Source organism: Scyliorhinus torazame, chromosome 10 (genome assembly GCF_047496885.1).
Source record: "Scyliorhinus torazame isolate Kashiwa2021f chromosome 10, sScyTor2.1, whole genome shotgun sequence".
Classification (NCBI taxonomy): Eukaryota; Metazoa; Chordata; class Chondrichthyes; order Carcharhiniformes; family Scyliorhinidae; genus Scyliorhinus; species Scyliorhinus torazame.
In genome coordinates, this window is record NC_092716.1 from 199,417,776 (window position 1) to 199,437,413 (window position 19,638).

At 47.7% G+C, this 19,638-nt stretch overlaps 1 protein-coding gene across 3 annotated transcripts in view; it reads right to left on the reverse strand.

Moving 5' to 3' along the window:
• Window positions 1-19,638, reverse strand: part of LOC140384491 (doublecortin domain-containing protein 1-like) — an 871,034-nt gene that overhangs the window by 505,130 nt on the left and 346,266 nt on the right. For all 3 annotated transcript variants that reach the window (XM_072466241.1, XM_072466242.1, XM_072466243.1), the window contains one exon: window positions 17,921-18,091. In XM_072466241.1, the coding sequence (XP_072322342.1) occupies window positions 17,921-18,091 (171 nt within the window). The remainder of the gene's footprint in view (window positions 1-17,920; window positions 18,092-19,638) is intronic.

Consider the following 19,638-nt stretch of genomic DNA (forward strand, 5'->3'; position numbering starts at 1 on the left):
TTGACACAAGTTCAGAGGATTGGACACAGGAGGCAGGATGCATGCATTATGGCAGCACGATGGTGCAGCGGTCAGTATTGCTGCCTCACGGCGCCGAGGACCTGGGTTCGATCACGGCCCCAGGTCACTGTTCATGTCGAGTTTTCACATTCTGCCCGTGTCTGTGTGGGTCTCACCTTCACAACCCAAAGATGTGCAGGGTGTGGGGATTGGCCACACTAAATTGCCCCTTAATTGGAAAAAAAAGGATGCATGCAACTCCAGACACTAAGGCCGGGATTCTCCGACCCCGCGCCAGCTCGCCGATTCTCCGGCGTCAATTTTCGGGCACCCGCGGGATCGCCGCTGCGCCAGTCTGGGGCAATTCTCCGGGCCTTGACGGGCCGAGTGCCTGCCGATTCGGCCAAGTTAAACCGGCGTGGGTTACGTATGGTCCCACACTGCGGGGGGCCATCGCGAAGACGGGAAACCACATGCATGTGCAAACTCGCGCAGGCCGTGACACGCCGGCTTTCGGGCGCCGGAGCTGCAGAGACCACTTCGGCGCCATACTAGCCCCCTAGGAAGGGGTGGATAGCTGCCAGGTGAGGCCCGTTGACGCCGGAGTGGCTTGCGCCACTTTTCACGCCAGCATCAGAACTTGGCCGCAGGATTGGCGAATACCGGCCAAACACTTTCGAACAGTTGGTGACACAGGTGGGACAACACTTTAATCCTACACCATCCATAATTGTGCAGAGATACCGTTTCAATATGGTAGAAAGGATCCATGGAGGGACTGTAACTGAGTTTTTGTCCAGATTGCGCAAGATAGCCCGAATTTTGTGAATAGGGCGCTTCCCTTTCAGATATGCTTAGTAACCATTTGTTCTGCGGTGTGAATAACGTGACAACTCAAAAAAATTGCTGGAAGAACCTTAAACCTGCAACTTGCCATGCAGATTGCACTTTCCCGAAAAGGTGCTGAGCGAGGGGTGCAGGAGATCCAGGGGATGGAAGTAAACGCTTTGGGACATGCTCCCTCCGGGAAGCACCCCCCACACAAGACCGATACCCCACCCTGGATGAAACTCCGTAGAATCCCGGCCCGTTGGTCAAAGACCGAGACATCCTGACGGGATACGTCCCCTGAGTCCATAGAGGGAGAGCCAGGACGTTATGGGCATGTGGTCATAGGGCCTGGAGGGAACGCAAACCACAGGTCAGCCAGAGATCCCGGCACACCAATGTGGCAGGCGCCAAACTCGGGCTCAGACTTTCCATCTGGACGAATCAGAGGAGAGTGTGTGGGGGGTGCTTCCCGGAGGGAGCATGTCCCAAAGCGTTTACTTCCATCCCCTGGATCTCCTGCACCCCTCGCTCAGCACCTTTTCGGGAAAGTGCAATCTGCATGGCAAGTTGCAGGTTTAAGGTTCTTCCAGCAATTTTTTGGCACCAGTCTCCAACACATTTTGTCAAAAGCACGGCCCCAGCTTGTTGGGCCATAATTGGTTGAGCTGACTACATCTAGCCTGGCAGCAGATTTTCCGGATGAAATCCATGAGCCTGTACGAAGTGCTGGGAAAATAACCTGAGGTTTTTCAGCCCAGACCTGGAAAAATAAAAGGGGCCATGGCACAGATTCAGATTGACTCGAGAACACAGCCGAGGTGTTTCAGAAGTCGCCCAGTTCCTTAGGCTTTGTTGGCGTAAGTTGAGACCGAACATATAGGCTCAAAGGAGGTGGGAGCATCAAGCCCGTATATTTTGCTGATTGGGCGGCGCCGGCAGTTCTGGTGCTCAAACCTAATAAAATGGTCCAATTATGTGGGGACTATAAGTTAACGGTTAACAAGGCTTCCCAATTGGATTGCTACCCCATGCCCTGCATTGAGGACCTACATGCTAAATTGGACAGTGGATGCTCGTTTACCAAGCTCGATATGAGCCATCCATATTTGCAGCAGGAATTGGATCTGGCCTCCCACAAATAGGTCATTATCAACACGCATAGAGGCCTGTATGAATACACCAGGCTACCCTTTGGAGTGTCACCCCCATATTCCAGAGGGTGATTGAAAACATCCTGCGGGGGTTGCCACGCGTAACTGTAGATTTGGATGACGTGATGGTCATGGCAGCGACCAAGCAGGAGAGTATCTAGGTAATTTGGATGAAGTCCAAATGGCTCTGTCGGTTTCTGGTCGCCTGCAGAGAGCAAATTATGTTTTCAGGCCAGAAACGTTGAGATATCTGAGCTACCAAGTGGACAGTGAGGATTTGTACTTGGTCGCAGAGAAGGTACGTGTTATTCAGCAGGCTCCTACCCCTACGAGTGCCACGGAACTTTGGTCTTTTCTGGATATGGTGAACTATGACAGCAAATTCATCCCCAGCCTTGCAACAATGTTGGCCCCTCGACATCTCTTTTTGAACAAAAAATCAGGAGTGGGCGTGGAAACAGCAGCAGGAAGAAGATTTCCGGCAAGTAAAGACCCTGCCAAACCCCTCATTATCAGGCGTGACATGTCACCATATGGCATTGGGGCCATTTTATCACACTGGATGGAAGATGACATTGCTTTCACCTCCCGGACACTGGCTGTGGTCGAGCGCAATTATGCGCACATCGAGAAAGAAGGTCTGGCAGTTGTCTTCGCCATGAAGAAATTCCGACAATATGTGTACGGTCGCAGTTTCATGATTAGACCGGACCACAAGCAACTGTTCAGTCTTTTTAAGGAGGACAAGGCGATTCCAAACATCGCCTCCGCCAGGATACAACATTGGGCCCTCCTGCTGACTGCCTACAAGTACTTATTTGAGCATTTCCCCAGCGTCCTGATTGCATCCCGGTGGATGCATTCAGCCGTCTGCCCTTGCCAACAATCCGGACGAGGTAGTGGCCACGCTCAACTTTATAGATTTGTGTCTGTAACTTGATCCCGGATCTGTGAGTGAACTCAGACAGACCCAGTCCTTTTGAAGATTCGGCATGTAGTCCTATATGGAGGGGGGGTCAGCATAGGCATTTTCCAGGCAAGTTACGGACATTCTTGACAAAGATGTCCGAGTTTAGTGTGGAGGACAGCAGCCTGCTGTGGGTTACGTCCAAAAATTGGCAGGTTAGGTGGATTGGCCATGATAAATTGCCCCTTAGTGTCTAAAAGATTACGTGGGTTTGTGGATTACAGGGATAGGTTGGAGGTGTGGGCTTAAGTAGTGTGTTATTTCCAAGGGCCAGTGCAGGCTTGATGGGCCAAATGGCCTCCTTCTGCACTATAAATTCTATGATATGATTCTACACGCGTCGTCATTCCGGAAATGGGCCAGGAGTTGATTTTGAGGGACCTGTATAACAGACCCGCTAGGTGTCCAAAATTAAAAAGTTAGCACGTAATTATGTTTGGTGGCCAGGCCTGGACGCTGACATTGAGAGAGTGGCCCAGTAGTGCAACGTATGCCTGGAGCACCAGTAGCATCCGCCGGCCACGTCCTTTCAGCCTAGGAATGGCCGAGGCGACCGCAGGTTTTGCCAGTCCGTTTCAAGGCTCAATGTACCTCCTCCTGATCAATGCCCACTATAAGTGGTTAGAGGTCCATAAAATGTTGCCGACCACCTCCAGGGTGACCATCAAAAAACTGCATTTGTCCTTCAGTACACACGGCATCCCAGTTACTGACAATGAAACGTCCTTCACGAGTGAAGAGCTCTCGGGATTCTTCAAAGCTAATGGAGTGTGGTACATCCGTACGGCTCTGTATCACCCGGCTTCAAATGGGCTAGTAGAAAGGGCGTTGCAGACATTCAAACGTGGAAAAAACAGTCTTCAGGCTCCATAGACACGAGGCTGGCCAGGTTTCTGTTCTGTTACAGAAGCACTCCGCACCCTGCGACCAGGGTGGTTCAGGCTAATTTGCTGATGGGCCGGAGGCTTTGGACCCATCTCAGTATGGTTTTCCATGATATAGGCGGGAAAGTACACTGCAGCCAGGGGTTACAAGAGCGTTGCCCCATTCATCGACAAACGCACTGACTCTTTCTACCAGGTGACACAATGTTTGTTAGAAGTTTTGCAGACAGCGCCCAGTGGATCCCCAGAACAATCGTCTGCCAGACAGGACCAGTATCTTATCACGTACAGGTGCAAGGTCTTAGCATGCGAAAGCACCTTGATCACATTCTGTCCAGATGATCAATTCTTTGTAAAATTCCCCAGAGGAAGAAAGTTTTTCTCAAACCAAACCTGATGAAGAAGAGGCCAGATCATTTCCCCAAGGGGATCCTGATGCCAACATTTTAAAAAAAAATTTAGAGTACCCATTTCATTTTTTCCAATTAAGGGGCAATTTAGCTTGGCCAATTCACCTACCCTGCACATCTTTGGGTTGTGGGGGCAAACACGGGGAGAATGTGAAAACTCCTCACGGACAGTGACCCAGAGCCGGGATCGAACCTGGGACCTTGGTGCCGTGAGGCATCAGTGCTAACCACTGCACCATCATGCTGCCCCCTCCTGATGCCAACATGAGAGGGGTCCGACACTCTCCTATTCCACAGTCGGAGGAGGAATCTTCAGACTTTGGGGGGGGCGCGGATGTCAAAACCCACATGAATTATACAGCATTGGAGCAATCAACATCCCCATGAGTCTCACCGAATACGAGCTCCCCTCCTACTAAAGGGGCCGGGAACCCTAAATCATCTATAGTTAAGTTCTGTATAAAACTAGCCAGGTATGTAACGGCAGTTCAGACCCGGTTGAGATTTGGTGTATACAGTAAATACTAGTGTGTTTAATAAACCAAGTTTCTTAAATCTACTTTATCTGGATTTGTTTGTGGTCTACAAAAGTGGGTAAATCACCTGAGATCTGTTGGGGTGGAATTACTGTTAGGCAAAGGTATTTTGCAGATTGGAAGATATAATAACCCTCACGAGGCCCACGGGGACAACCCAATTGATCTCCCTGTGGGTCTCATGGAATATGGACTTCCCCGCTGAGGGGCGGAGTCCTAGCAGCTGGACCTCGTGAAACTAACGCTTAAAAGCCGGCCCAGATTGGGACTGGCATCGGTAATCCCGGCTGGGACCTATGTGCTCTGTGCCGCGTTACGACCTTTACTTCTGCTCTACAAATAAACCTACGTTTATATCAACTTCTCGGGACTCCTGAAGATTTTATAGAAGGTATGTCAGAAAAGAATCTGCCTGAAATGGCTGGCTTTCTTTTTACATATTGATAACACTAAGTGTGATGGTCAATCTTAAAACAGACAGAAAACATTTTCTTTCATGTAGCACCTCAATGCACATTACAACCAATAGATTGTGAAGTGGAATAACTGTTGCAATGGTAAGCAAACACAACAGCAAAATTTATGCAGGGCAAGATTTCACAAACAGCAAATGAACTGTTTTTTGGTGTGGTTGCTTGGAGGAGAATGGTTGTTCCTGACTGTGTTTTTCTTCAAAGATCACCAAGGAAATATTTTCATCTACCCAAACAGGCATCCGAAAGACAATAATGCAGAAGTACCTTCTTACCACATTGAAATACCTGCTTAGATTGCATGATCAAACTTATAGTGGGGCTTGAACCCATGACCTTCTGACACAAAAACAAGAACTACCAACTGGATCAAGTTGGCACCTATAGCTAAATGAAAGGGTAATTCTTTTGTAGCTCAATGTTCATTTAGGCCCAATACTCATTGAATAATGTGAAGACTTGATGATCCATTAACCTGCGGTGAAGTAGCCAGTCAAGCATCTTGCCATCAATTAGCTGACACACTGCTGAGGGAGGAGTTCAACAGCAGCTAAACTACAAATGTGCCAGATACCCAGTGATGTAAGAAAGGGTTATTAGAAAGTTGAAAAGATTGTCAGAGAGCAGAGTTACCTGAATGGGTACATAGAACACAAAGAACTACCAGTGTGGCTTTCAAAATCTGAAGAAGGGGCTCATAGTTGAATAATAGTGGTGGTAACATGGCTCTGTCCAAACACTGCTGTGAAATTCTGTCATGAAAGTTTCATTCTATTCCCAGTTCCAGTAAGTACAGAACAGACATTTTCAGGCAAATATAGGCCACCAAGGTCAGAGATTGATATTATTAGCTAAGCATTGCAGGCCATAGACGCCTTCAAAGTCTAAACCAAAGAATCATTAACAATTAAAAAATCATAACAGTAATGAAACATATATTAATACATTTTCAACCACTTAGTGATAAATACATTTTGCTGATCCATTGAAACGTAAAAGGGGATTGGTCACATTTCCACCTCCATTCTGTTTTACAAGCCACAATTAGCCACAAATGCTGCTGAAATTAACCCAATCCAGTCCAATTCAGGTCAGCTTGCCTTCAGAATTCAGTTCAACACTAACCTGGAATGCAAACAAAGCCTTCCAGAGTCCTCATTGAGGTTTTTCCTTTGAGGTAATGTGAAAGTTGTCATGTTGCGAATTTCATTGCCCCTTTGTCATTTAGATTATTTTGTCCATTTTTTCGATCACTCAATCGGCGCGATGTTCTGGCCTCGTTGCGCTTGAGTGAGAGCGTGACAAGGCCGGTGAATAGCAGGAGAGGCCAATAATGAGAACCTTGCCAAATGCCAAATGGTTTGCGAGGCAACTGGCCTGTCCCGTAGGCGAAGTCGGGATCCCGTCGCAGCGTGGCGCGAAGCCAATAATCACTACTTAAACCCTATATCCATACAATTAACCTGGCGGAAGGGCTTCTGTGGGGAGCCAAGGAGGTGAGTAGCCATCTTTGCTCACAGGCAAAGAACCTGAGGGCACTGGGCTTGCCACCCCACTGCGCGGCGAGGGGGTGGGGAGGCACCCTGAGGTAGGGGGGCATCCTCGGCTGGGGTGGGCCGCCATGGGATGGAGTGGTCAGCACTGGCAGCTCCCCGATGTCTGCACCATGGTGTCGACTCCCTCGGCGATGCTCCTCAGTGAGTGGGCCATGCTCTGTAGCGCATCGGCAGTGCGCACCTGCGACTGGGACAAGCTCCGCAGCGCCTCGGCCATACCCACCTGAGACCAGAATATGTCCCACAGCACCTGATCAAGGTCCGCCTAGTCCTGGTTCATGTCTCCCAGTGAGTCGGACATTCTGCCGAAGCCCTCAGCCATGGCCACCACAGACGGCGCCATGCCTTGGATACCTCCACTAATGCTTCTGACATCATAAGACCATAAGACATAGGAGCGGAAGTAAGGCCATTCGGCCCATCAAGTCCACTCCACCATTCAATCATGGCTGATTTCAATTCCATTTACCCACTCTCTCTCCATAGCCCTTAATTCCTCGAGAAATCAAGAATTTATCAACTTCTGTCTTAAAGACACTCAACGTCCCAGCCACCACCGCCCTCTGTGGCAATGAATTCCACAGACCCACCACTCTCTGGCTGAAGAAATTTCTCCTCATCTCTGTTCTAAAGTGACTCCTTTTTATTCTAAGGCTGTGCCCCCGGGTCCTAGTCTCCCCTGCTAATGGAAACAACTTCCCTATGTCCACCCTATCTAAGCCATTCATAATCTTGCAAGTTTCTATTAGATCTCCCCTCAACCTCCTAAACTCCAATGAATATAATCCCAGGATCCTCAGACGTTCATCGTATGTTAGGCCTACCATTCCTGGGATCATCTGTGTGAATATCCGCTGGACCCGCTCCAGTGCCAGTATGTCCTGCCTGAGGTGTGGGGCCCAAAATTGCTCACAGTATTCTAAATGGGGCCTAACTAATGCTTTATAAAGCTTCAGAAGTGCATCCCTGCTTTTATATTCCAAGCCTCTTGAGATAAATGACAACATTGCATTTGCTTTCTTTATTACGGACTCAACCTGCAAGTTTACCTTTAGAGAATCCTGGACTAGGACTCCCAAGTCCCTTTGCACATCAGCATTATAAATGTTGTCACCGTTTAGAAAATAGTCCATGCCTCTATTCTTTTTTCCAAAGTGCAAGACCTCGCACTTGCCCAAGTTGAATTTCATCAGCCATTTCTTGGACCACTCTCCTAAACTGTCTAAATCTTTCTGCAGCCTCCCCACCTCCTCCATACTACCTGCCCCTCCACCTATCTTTGTATCATCGGCAAACTTAGCCAGAATGCCCCCAGTCCCGTCATCTAGATCGTTAATATATAAAGAGAACAGCTGTGGCACCAACACTGAACCCTGCGGGACACCACTCGTCACCGGTTGCCATTGCGAAAAAGAACCTTTTATCCCAACTCTCTGCCTTCTACCTGACAGCCAATTGTCAATCCATGTTAGTACCTTGCCTCGAATACCATGGGCCTTTATTTTACTCAGCAGTCTCCCGTGAGGCACCTTATCAAAGGCCTTTTGGAAGTCAAGATAGATAACATCCATTGGCTCTCCTTGGTCTAACCTATTTGTTATCTCTTCAAAGAACTCTAACAGGTTTGCCAGGCACGACCTCCCCTTACTAAATCCATGCTGACTTGTCCTAATCCGACCCTGAACTTCCAAGAATTTAGAAATCTCATCCTTAACAATGGATTCTAGAATCCTGCCAATAACCGAGGTTAGGCTAATTGGCCTATAATTTTCCATCTTTTTCCTTGTTCCCTTCTTGAACAGGGGGGTTACAACAGCGATTTTCCAATCCTCTGGGACTTTCCCTGTCTCCAGTGACTTTTGAAAGATCACAACTAACGCCTCCACTATTTCTTCAGCTATCTCCTTTAGAACTCTTGGATGTAGCCCAACTGGGCCCGGAGATTTATCAATTTTTAGACCTCTTAGTTTCTCTAGCACTTTCTCCTTTGTGATGGCTACCATATTCAACTCTGCCCCCTGACTCTCCTGAATTGTTGGGATATTACTCATGTCTTCGACTGTGAAGACTGACACAAAGTACTTATTTAGTTCCTCAGCTATTTCCTTGTTTCCCATCACTAGATTACCAGCATCATTTTGGAGCGGCCCAATGTCTACTTTTGCCTCCCGTTTGTTTTTAATGTATTTAAAGAAACTTTTACTATCATTCCTAATGTTACTGGTTAGCCTACCTTCATAATTGATCCTCTCTTTCCTTATTTCTCTCTTTGTTATCCTCTGTTTGTTTTTGTAGCCTTCCCAATCTTCTGACTTCCCACTACTCTTTGCCACATTATAGGCTTTCTCTTTTGCTTTGATGCATTCCCTAACGAGAATTATCATGCATCAGGCTCTCCACTACGGTCACCACTGTAGCAGTTTTTGCCTCGGTGCCAAGCATTGCCGGCAGCATCTCCTAAGCCCGTAGCCTCTGGGACTCCTCCAATCGGCTCTGGACCTGCTTGCATATCACTGACATCTCCCTTTGAATGTCCCGGCCGCTTCCTAATGTCTCCATCAGCTCCAGGATATCCTGGTCTATAGGCTCAACATCTGGCTGGGACCCAGATGGGTCCTGGGATCCAGCAGAACTCTGATTGCTTTCTTGCCTGGGTGTTATTGCCTCCACCTAATGTGCATCAGCGACTGTGTGGTGCTCACCAATTGTGTCCCAGAAGCCTGACCACTAAAGTTGCCCACTGAGGTGTGTATCTTTGCGCTCGTGGAGGGTGAGGATGACGGGTGTAACGCGGTGATTGTGGCATCCTCGGAGCTCTCTTCCGAGGTGGTCTCATGGAAGGCAGGAGATGGGGTTACCCTGGATGGGCCGGCGCTGTCGGGTGGAGGACTTGCAGGAGAATGGGCATGGGTCAGTCTGTATGGCATTAACAACTCACGTTTGACAGGTCCTCCGGGTGAGGCCCGGTGGATCCTCACCTCTGCGGCGTGCGCCGACTTCCGCATTGGTGACTGCTCTGTCCTCAGCAACTCCCGTCACCTCCAGGGCCCGATCCACGAAGGGCGTAAGTATTCTTATGTCCGGCACCCCACCGCCAATCTGGATCCTCTCCTGGCGATTGTGGGGGGGCTTCTCCTGTGGAGACACAGAGAGGGCATTGTTAGCCACATGTGCGGTTCACAGTGGTTGGGTGGGTTGAAGGGAAGGGGGGGCTAAGGGAGGATTGGGGGGGGTTGCTTGCGTGGGGGCGGAAAGGTCTCATTGGGGGGGGGGCGGTCAACTCACCCGTGTTTCCCGGTGTAGGTTGTTGACCTTCTTAGAGGCCAGTCCTCCTCGTCACGTTGCCCAAGCTGACAGTCACTACCATTTTGTTCCAGGCGGCACTGGCTGCCCTGTGGCTCACCCTCTGGGACCCTCGAGGGAACAGGTCATCCCTCCTGGCCTTGAATGTATTTAGGAGCGTCCACAGGTCTGCATCTTGAAACCTAATGTCCGAGCATCTCGGCGCCATGGCTGCAAGGTGAGAGGTAATGGCTGTGCGGGTGCTGTTTAAATGCTGCTCGACCTTATTAATGGGGGGCTGGCAAGCGTGTACCTGGTGAATAAGCTGGCATGCCTTCATTTGCAGCGTGATGTCTGTGGGGCATTAAGTGGACCATTAACATTGTATTGCATTGTCGGCCTCACTAGGCCGAATACTGGGAAGCCTGTGGTAGTTCCCGCTCGCAACCACACTTAGAAATCTTTCCAGAGATTTGCACTCTGCAGCTATGAAATGGATATTCTCTATACTTGTAATGCTGGTAATGAAGAAAACTAGATAAACACCTTGAACCTCAATATATTTAATCTCAATTCATTGAATAAAACAACCAATTTCTAATCTTGCTGTATTTTCCATTTTGGTCTGGGTTGAAGATTACAATCATTTTCACTTCAGCGATACCTCCATCTATATCAAATGGTCCCGTAACAATGACCAGGAGTGATGCACTATCAATTACGACGAGACGAGAGTAGAGAGTAATCGAGGCTTTATTAAGCAGAGATGTGTGGCCTCCTGCAGCTGCTACCAGAAATGGGAGCAGCTCGGTGTGTACACACATTTATACTCCACCTATTGGGTGGAGCCAGCAGGCAGGGATCTACCCCCGTACCTGTAGTACAGGAGTCTTACCGTATTACCTCTAATACAACTATATACAAACAGTGGTGACTACCACATTCACACCCTGTTAAAAAGAGTCCAGTGGGGGTTGTGGAAAATTATTTACAGGTTTGTGAGGATTTAAAGGTTACAGACTGGTGAAAATTTACAAATTTAGCCGATCGGGTGTCTTGATCCTCAACTGTGAGTGCCTCGGTCCCGGTGGTGATGCAGGTGCCGACTTGGTCGCCTGTGACACCGGGAGCGTGTTGTCCTCATCTTCATCCCCAGGTGGAACCAGTGGGAGGACGGATCGTCCTGGGACGGGGGCTGTAGTGAGGTGCACTGGGGGGAGGGTGGGTGGTGACGGGGCAACCGGAGGGGGGGGGCGTCGGGTGTTGTTGAGCCATGGCTGGGGATCCAGCTGGTGCCAGGTCCCTGAGGGAGACTGTGACCTGGCGGCCGTTGGGGTACGCCATGTAGACGTACTGCGGGTTCGCACCTGGAGGAAACGCACGCAGATATAGGGAGAATGTGCAGACTCCGTACAGACAGTGACCCAAGCCGGCAATCGAACCTGGGACCCTGAAGCTGTGAAGCAACAGTGCTAACCTCTGTGCTACCGTACCACCCATATTTCAGAGCATCTCCCTCTGAATGTCATGTCCACTCCCCAACGTCTCCATCAGCCCCGGGAAAGCCTCTTCCACAGGCTCAGCATCTGGTTGGAGCCCAGCAGGGTCCTGGGATCCAGCAGACCTCCAACTGTTGTCTCGCCTGGGGGTTCCTGCCTCCACCTGATGTTCATTAGCAGCTGTGTGGTGCTCCCCAGAAGCCTGGCCAATAACATTTCCCACTGAGGTGCGTGCATCTGCATTGGTGGAGGGTGGGGATGTCAGCTGTGCCACGACTATTATGGTGGCATCCTTGGAGCTCTCCTCCGAGGTGTTCTCATTGGAGGCTGGGAAAGGGGCCACCCAGGATGGGCCATTTTGTCCGCTGGAGGACCTGCAGGAGAATGGACATGTGGTCAGTGGAAGGTATGGGTTAGTCAGTAAGGCAATAACTCACGTTGGACAGGTCCTTTGGCTGGGGCCCAGTGGCTCCTCACCTGTGTGGCTACCGGCAGCCTCTATGTTGTTGATTGCTCTGTCCTTGGCCACCCCAGTCACCTCCAGGGCCCGGTCCTCGAAGGTGGTGAAGATTCTTATGTGCAGCACCCCACTGCCAACCTGGGCCCTCTCCCGACGATTGTGGGAGAGCTTTTCCTGAGGAGACACAGAGGGGACATTGTCAGCCACGCGCGCGGTTCACAGTGGTTGGGTGGTGGATGCTCCCGTGGAATCAAAAAAGGTTTTGGGGTGAGGAGGGTGGCCTGTTGGGGGGGGGGGGGGGGGGGGGGGTGCATTGGTGTCTACTCACTCGTGCTGCCCGGTGTAGGTCATTGACTTCCTTCGGTACTGGAGGCCAGTCCTCCTGGTCACACTCCCGGAGTCCACAGCCTCCGACACCTCCTCGCAGGCAGCAGTGGCTGCCCTGTGGCTAACCCTCTGGGACCCTTGGGGGAACAGGGCATCTCTCCTGGCCTCCATTGCGTCTAGGAGTCTCCCCAGGTCAGCATCCCCAAATCTTGGGGCCGGTTTCCTGGGCGTCATGGCTGCGAGCTGGTTGGGGTTGGCTGAGCAAGAGCTGTTTAAGTGCTGCTCGACCTTGTTAGTGGAGGGCTGGCCAGCGGGGTGCTGGCGAATCAGCTGGCGAGCCTTCATTTGCAGCGAGAATCACGTGGGGCTTCGTTAAGTGGACCAATAAATGTTGTACAGCGTTGCCAGCCTCGCTGGGCCGAGCGCCGGGTAAGCTCGCAGCAGCTCCCGCTCGCTACCACACTGAGAAATCTTTCCCCAGACTCACGCCCTATGTCTCCTGCCAATTCTGTAAGACTTTGATTTATATGATAATGTTCACTGTCTTAAAGACGATGGGAATTTGGGACAAGACTACATTAAATCCAGTAAACAGATTACAACAAAGTAGGTTGTGTTAATACTTTGGATGTACACCTCTGAAGTGAGAAAGCATAAGAAAGATACAGCTTCTCAATTATGGGAGACAAGACTAGCTTCAAGAAGCCATTGTGAGGCCACTTGGAGAATTTGTGTTTCTATCAAAATCACTTGAATCTGAAGAATTCTTTGAGGTGGTGTTTATGCTAAATCTACATCAATTCCTCACTTTGTCTAATGATAGTAATTCTTCTTTAGCACTAACAGTCCTTTGATTCCTCCCCAAGTGGCAATTTTGGTATGTGAGCCTGAGCAGTGGGTGTGAATACACCCTTCAGTTAAGGGGCAGGAAGGTGGGTGGTACTGTAGCCAAACCCCATCCCACTCATGACCCAACATTGTTAATCAGCTAATTTTTCCATGCACTAGCCCAATGCCCTCAAGCCAATGAGGGTTCCCAAGGTTCGTGAAATCCTGCTCACTGGGTTTGCCCATTGTTCGTTCCTTGCATTAGCCCAATCTTAGTTCCCTGGGTGAGTCCAATCTTAATTCTCTGCGTTCCATCTATGACCTGGCCCCTCCCGATCACTGTAATTATCTCCAGCACCCCAATTTCTCCAAGATATCTGCACTCTTCAAATTCTGACCCCTTGAGCAGCCACAATTTTAATCACTCTAGCATTGGTGACCGTGCCTTCAGTTACCAAAGCACAAAACACTGGAATTCCTTCTCTACACCTTCCCCCTCTCTACCTTGGTTTCTTCCTTTAGGACTGCTTAAAACTTGCGTCTTTGACGAACCTTTTGATCTGCTGACCTAAGATCTCCTTATTTGGCTTGCTGTCATATTTTGCTTTAGAATGCTCCTGCGAAGCACCTTGGGATATTTTATTACAGAAGATGCTGTAAACGTTGTTATCATTGGGTTAGACCAATTGTAGGTTTCCCATGTTAATACAACTCTTGGTTCCCCAAGTTAGTGGCTTAAGGATTGTATAGGAGCACATGGAAAGCAATATATTCTACTGCACAGTGGCTAGCACTGTTGCTTTATAGCTCCAGGGTCCCAGGTTTGATTCCTGGCTTGGGTGACTGTCTGTGTGTTGTCTGCATGTTCTCCCTGTGTCTGCATGGGTATACTCCGGGTGCTCCGGTTTCCTCCCACAGTCCAAAGATGTGCAGGATAGGTGGATTTGCTATGCAAAATTGCTCTTAGTGTCCAAAAAGTTCCGAAACACGTGCTGTTAGGTTATTTGGACATTCTGAATTCTCCCTCTGTGTGCCCGAGCAGGCACCGGAGTGTGGTGACTGGGAGCTTTTCACAGTAACTTCATTGCAGTGTTATGGTAAGCCTACTTGTGACAATGAAGATTATTATTATTTATCTTGGGGCAGAATCTTGTTGAAGCATCAGGGTACTTGCCTGCTGGTTAGAGAGCCAGAGAGAGACCCAGGCTGTCTCTTTTTGGGAAGACCCGCTGAATCACAAGCCAGTCGGGCAGTGGCAGGTCCAGCGTCGGGCCTTCCCCTAAAATCATGACCCCAGGGGCAGAAATCTTACCTACTAAGTGTTGCTGGCCAATCACAGGCACCGGAGCCCCAGGATTATAGAGCGACCCAGGCCACAGGTACGTAATGAGTGGAGGGGAGGTTTTTGTGGGGGTGGGGGGGGGGGGGAGTGGAAATGGTAGGGAGAGGGTTTGGGGGAGTCAGCAGCAAGGACAGGGGTATTGACTCTCCATCAACTCCCCCTTACTGCTGTCCAGTCCCTTGATCAGACACTGAGTGGGATTCCCCCTCAGTTTGATTGTGGGATACCCCCTCTCCCTGCAGAGGTGTCAAGCTGGCCAAAAACAAGTCCTCCCACTGCTGGGCTAATATCAGCAGCAGCAAGATGAGGCCTTTAAGTGGTCATTAATTGGCCACTAAAGGACCTCAATTGGCGACGGGGCAGGAAGGTCAACCATGCACCTTCCCACTCAGAACTTAATTCTGGCAGAGGTGGGAAGGTGGCAGGGTTCCGGTATGCCACCATCCCATTTAATTACATGCCCTTCCCTCCTCCAAACTCACCACCAGCGAGAGCCAAAGATTCCGACCTCGGAGACATTTAACAGGGAATCCAAGGGTGCTGTCTGGCGCGTATGTACCAGTCACAGAACCAACCATTCTCTTTTTCCTTAAGGTCGTTTTCCAACAGTAAATAATACACCGTCTGTAGGACGTGTCTGATGTATGTTGCTAAAATAGCGCACATGGGGAATGGAGCGCAAAAATCTTAAATCCTTGTACTCTAATATTGATAACATTCCAATATCAACAGAAAATATGGGAAATGCATCAAAAAATGCAAGAAATTTTTTTTTTAGAGCAATGTGTTTCTACTTAGATTTCAGAATTTCAACAAGTCAGGGTGGGGGTCACAGGGAGAAGTTCTTTATACCTATGGACTTATCTCTTGTAAATATTTCTGCTATGTCACTTTCAATCAGCATTTGCAAACAAAACCGCCAAAGTGAGCAAACTTTTTGTCGACCAGATGTGACTGTGGTGAACCAGTAACATGAGTAAATCAATCGCTCCCTGACAATCCACTAATTGGGAAGTGTGAAAAAACAAATAAAGCAGTAGGCCAAACACGCTTCATGCATTTTAGGTTGAGCGCTTACATTTGAACCTTATGTCTGTCCACTGGAATAGTACTGCAACTCAGTTTTCATTGCGTTCCTGCTGACATTTCCAAGGGCCGTTTCAAGATGTCACAGACAGGAAGGGGACTATTCCATTTCAAGGTGCACTCTGTGGGGGAAGGGGAATGGGCTCATATTTTAAACAAATTCTAGGCCCGAATTTCAGATTAGTAACACAATACTTTCCTTAGGTGGCATGCAGAGATGAGGGAAACATCACTGTAGGCTGGGAATGACAGCTAATCACTGTTTGTGTGCCTTGTCTGCTTTCAAAGCACAAACAACAAACTTTCCCCAAGCAAGTGTTTACACTTTCAAAACACACAGATTTAAAACTTGGGCAGCTCACAGCTGAAAGGAGGTTCTTTGCTCATTCGTAGTATGCAGAAATGGAAAGACTATTTACTTAAAATCTTGACATTACTTTTTTCATTGAAGAAATGAAAAATGATGCCGCACCCTAGTGTGGGGTGATGGAAAATACACACATGGATACATTTAACTGAAGAAGCTGCAGATTCTCAAATTAAAAAGAGCATTAACAATAATCTAAATTAATTAACATTTAGGAAGATATTTTCAGGTTTTCTCCAATATAAGGCAAGACACAAATTGTTGATATGATTGAGAAACAGAACAATGTAAATGGGGATCAGGGATGGCAAATTTAAAAAGCTGTGTGGCGGAACTGAAAACAGAACCATAGCATGCCGGGAACTAATGAATTGTCCAAACTATACAAAGGGATGGAAAATCATTGCAACTTAAGGATCTTTGAACTAAAGCAATCTGTTAACAAATGTAATGGCAAATAAAGGACAGGCATTGGCATTGTCAAACTTGACCAAGAATCGGGAAGTAAAAAGTCACAGAACTATCTACAATAGTTTTGTAATATTGCTGAAAAAACAAGATTCGTTTGTTGAAGCCTTTCATCTTGCACTGAAAGATAAGTCATATCGCAATAATTATCAGTGAAAACAACTTTGAATATTGTCTCCTTCAACTCATTAACAACAGATTGTCTGGTCGTCTAGGCACCCGTGTTTGTGGAATCTGACTGTGTTCAAAATGGCTGCTATTTTCGCCAAATGTTTAAACTTTCAAAAGTATGTCAACTACTTCTTGATTGAATAAGAGATGCGGTAAGGCGATTGTTAAACAAGATGTGTCATTGGATAGACATATGGACGATAAAGGAATAGTGTAGATAGGCTTTAGAGTGGTTTCACAGGTCGGCGCAACATCGAGGGCCGAAGGGCCTGTACTGCGCTGTTATGTTCTATGTTCTAAGTGTGAGGTGATTCATTTGGGTAGAAAAAATTTGAATGCAGATTACAGGGTCAACGGCAGGGTTCTGAGGAATGTGGAGGAACAGAGAGATCTTGGGGTTCATGTCCACAGATCTCTGAAGGTTGCCACTCAAGTGGATAGAGCCGTGAAGAAGGCTTATAGTGTGTTAGCGTTTATTAACAGGGTGCTTGAGTTTAAGTGCCGTGGGGCTATGATGCAACTATACATGACCCTGGTGAGACCACATTTGGAGTATTGTGTGCAGTTCTGATCACCTCATTATAGGAAGGATGTGGAAGCATTGGAAAGGGTGCAAAGGAGATTTACCAGGATGCTGCCTGATTTGCAGGATAGGTCTTATGAGGAAAGGTTGAGGGAGCTAGGGCTTTTCTCTTTGGAGCGGAGGAGGATGAGAGGCGACTTAATAGAAGTTTATAAGATAATGAGGGGGATAGATAGAGTGGATGTTCAGAGGCTATTTCCTCGGGTGGATGTAGCTGTTACAAGGGGGCATAACTATAAGGTTCAGGGTGGGAGATATAGGAGGGATGTCCGAGGTAGGTTCTTTATTCCGAGAGTGGTTAGGGTGTGGAATGGACTGCCTGCTGTGATAGTGGAGTCGGACACTTTAGGAACCTTCAAGCGGTTATTGGGTAGGCACATGGAGCACACCGGAATGACAGGGAGTGGGATAGCTTGATCTTGGTTTCGGACAATGCTCGGCACAACATCGAGGGCCGAAGGGCCTGTTCTGTGCTGTACGGTTCTATGTTCTATGTTCTATGTTTCTTCCTGTTTGGGGTTGCAGGGCTGAGTGGGTGGCAGTAACTGTAGGACATGAGTGAGTCAGTTCAGGAAGATGACAGAACAAACACTTGGCGAATCTTTGGAAAAGAAATATCCGCCAACATGAAATATAATTTAAAAGGAAAATGGAGCATTTTGACCTCGTACATATAACAATGAGATAGGTGGCACCCACTTTGAGCTGCAGGCCTTTTGGAAGAGTAGAGCTTGCTGGAAACTTATTAATAGGCCGGGACACAAGGGCACCTTGCAGATCCTCTTCAGCCTGTAATTGTGGGCCAAGTTTTGAGAGCTGACCATTGTGCTTCTTGATAGCAGCTCGCAGTTCATCGATCATGTTTTCCAACTAAAGAGGTTAAAATGCGAAACGCTGTTAGCAAGGGATAATCATTGAAGTCACACCTATTATACTTTTCTGATACTATTCCTGCTGAGAAAGTTTTGCACAACTTGAATCTGACAATCGTTTGACAGCAAAACACCTCCCAAGTGTTGTGGGCCAGGGTTAGAGAATCCCAAAGTGTATCATGGAGTTCACCTGACCCACAACTTTTACTAGATTGTGGTATGGGGAGCACACGGCCCACTCTACAGGTGTGGTACAGCAGAAATGGAAAAGTATTTTTTTAAACAAAATAATGTTTATTCTATGAACTCAAGTTAACCTTTTTAAAACATACAGTGAACATCTTAGCAACCATTAATTCAAATACAACTCTCAAAGAATACAACACTAAGTAATTCTTACTTTCCTTTTAACATCCATAAGACTTAAAACAAAACCTTTCAACAGAAGCACATCAGGTTAAAGTCACTACTGGGAGCAGTTATTAGTTTTAAATCATCAAAGGATCAATTTACATTCTTTAGATTACAAAGAGAGACTCTAATACACCTTCTGGCTGAGACTGCAGCTATCCAGCTCTGAAAACGAAATTAAAACACACCCTGCAGCAAACAGCCTAAAACGAAAGTAAAAATCTGACAGACAGCCCAGCTCCACCCACTCTCTGACATCACTGCAGTAAAAACACCCATTTCTTAAAGGCCCTCTCACTACAGATACTTATATACACACCCATTTATAAACACCCATTTCTTAAAGGTACTCTCACATGACACAAGGTTTCACATGTGTTGTAGGGTGCAATATATAGCTGTTACCCCTCCGTTTACTCCTTTTCACTTCATCTCTCACTGATTAGAGTCTACACCAGTCACAAAAATAATCTGTCTTCGCATTTCACTGACTGCTATTTGCAATGTGAGTTGTACTTCTCGATTTTTGTGAAGTGTCATCAGCAGGGAGGAAAAAGTATAACAGACTTCAAAATGTTGCTGTTGTTTGGAGTTATATGGAAAACATATAATGGTCACTGATGTATCTTCTAGGGAATTAAATACTAAACTCCTGGAATTACACCATGGGATATGAGTACAAATGCTGATAGGTTTGTCTGAAATTCTTTACTCCACCATTTTGGAGGGGATGTTAAGCCAATTAAAATAACATTTCAGAGTAAAAATTGGTTATTTGTTAACTCTGCAATAGCCATAAACATGGACATACAAGGATATGAATAAGTGCAAACAGCTTAATACCTCTCTAATGAAAATAAGAAGCCCTTCCTCAAAAAAAATGCAGACTTGGATTTAAGTAACATCTTTCACAACAACAGGGGCCGGCATTCTCCGCGATGCTCCACTGTGACTGGGCCACGCTCTGTACTGCCTCGCCGATGTCTGCCTGCGTCTGGGACATGCTCTGCAGTGCCCTGTCGAGGTCCACTCGTGACTGGAATACATCCCCAGCGACTGGGAAACGATCTGGAGCACCTTGGCAATGACCACCTGAGACTGGGACATGCTCCGCAGTGTCTCGGCAAGGTCCAC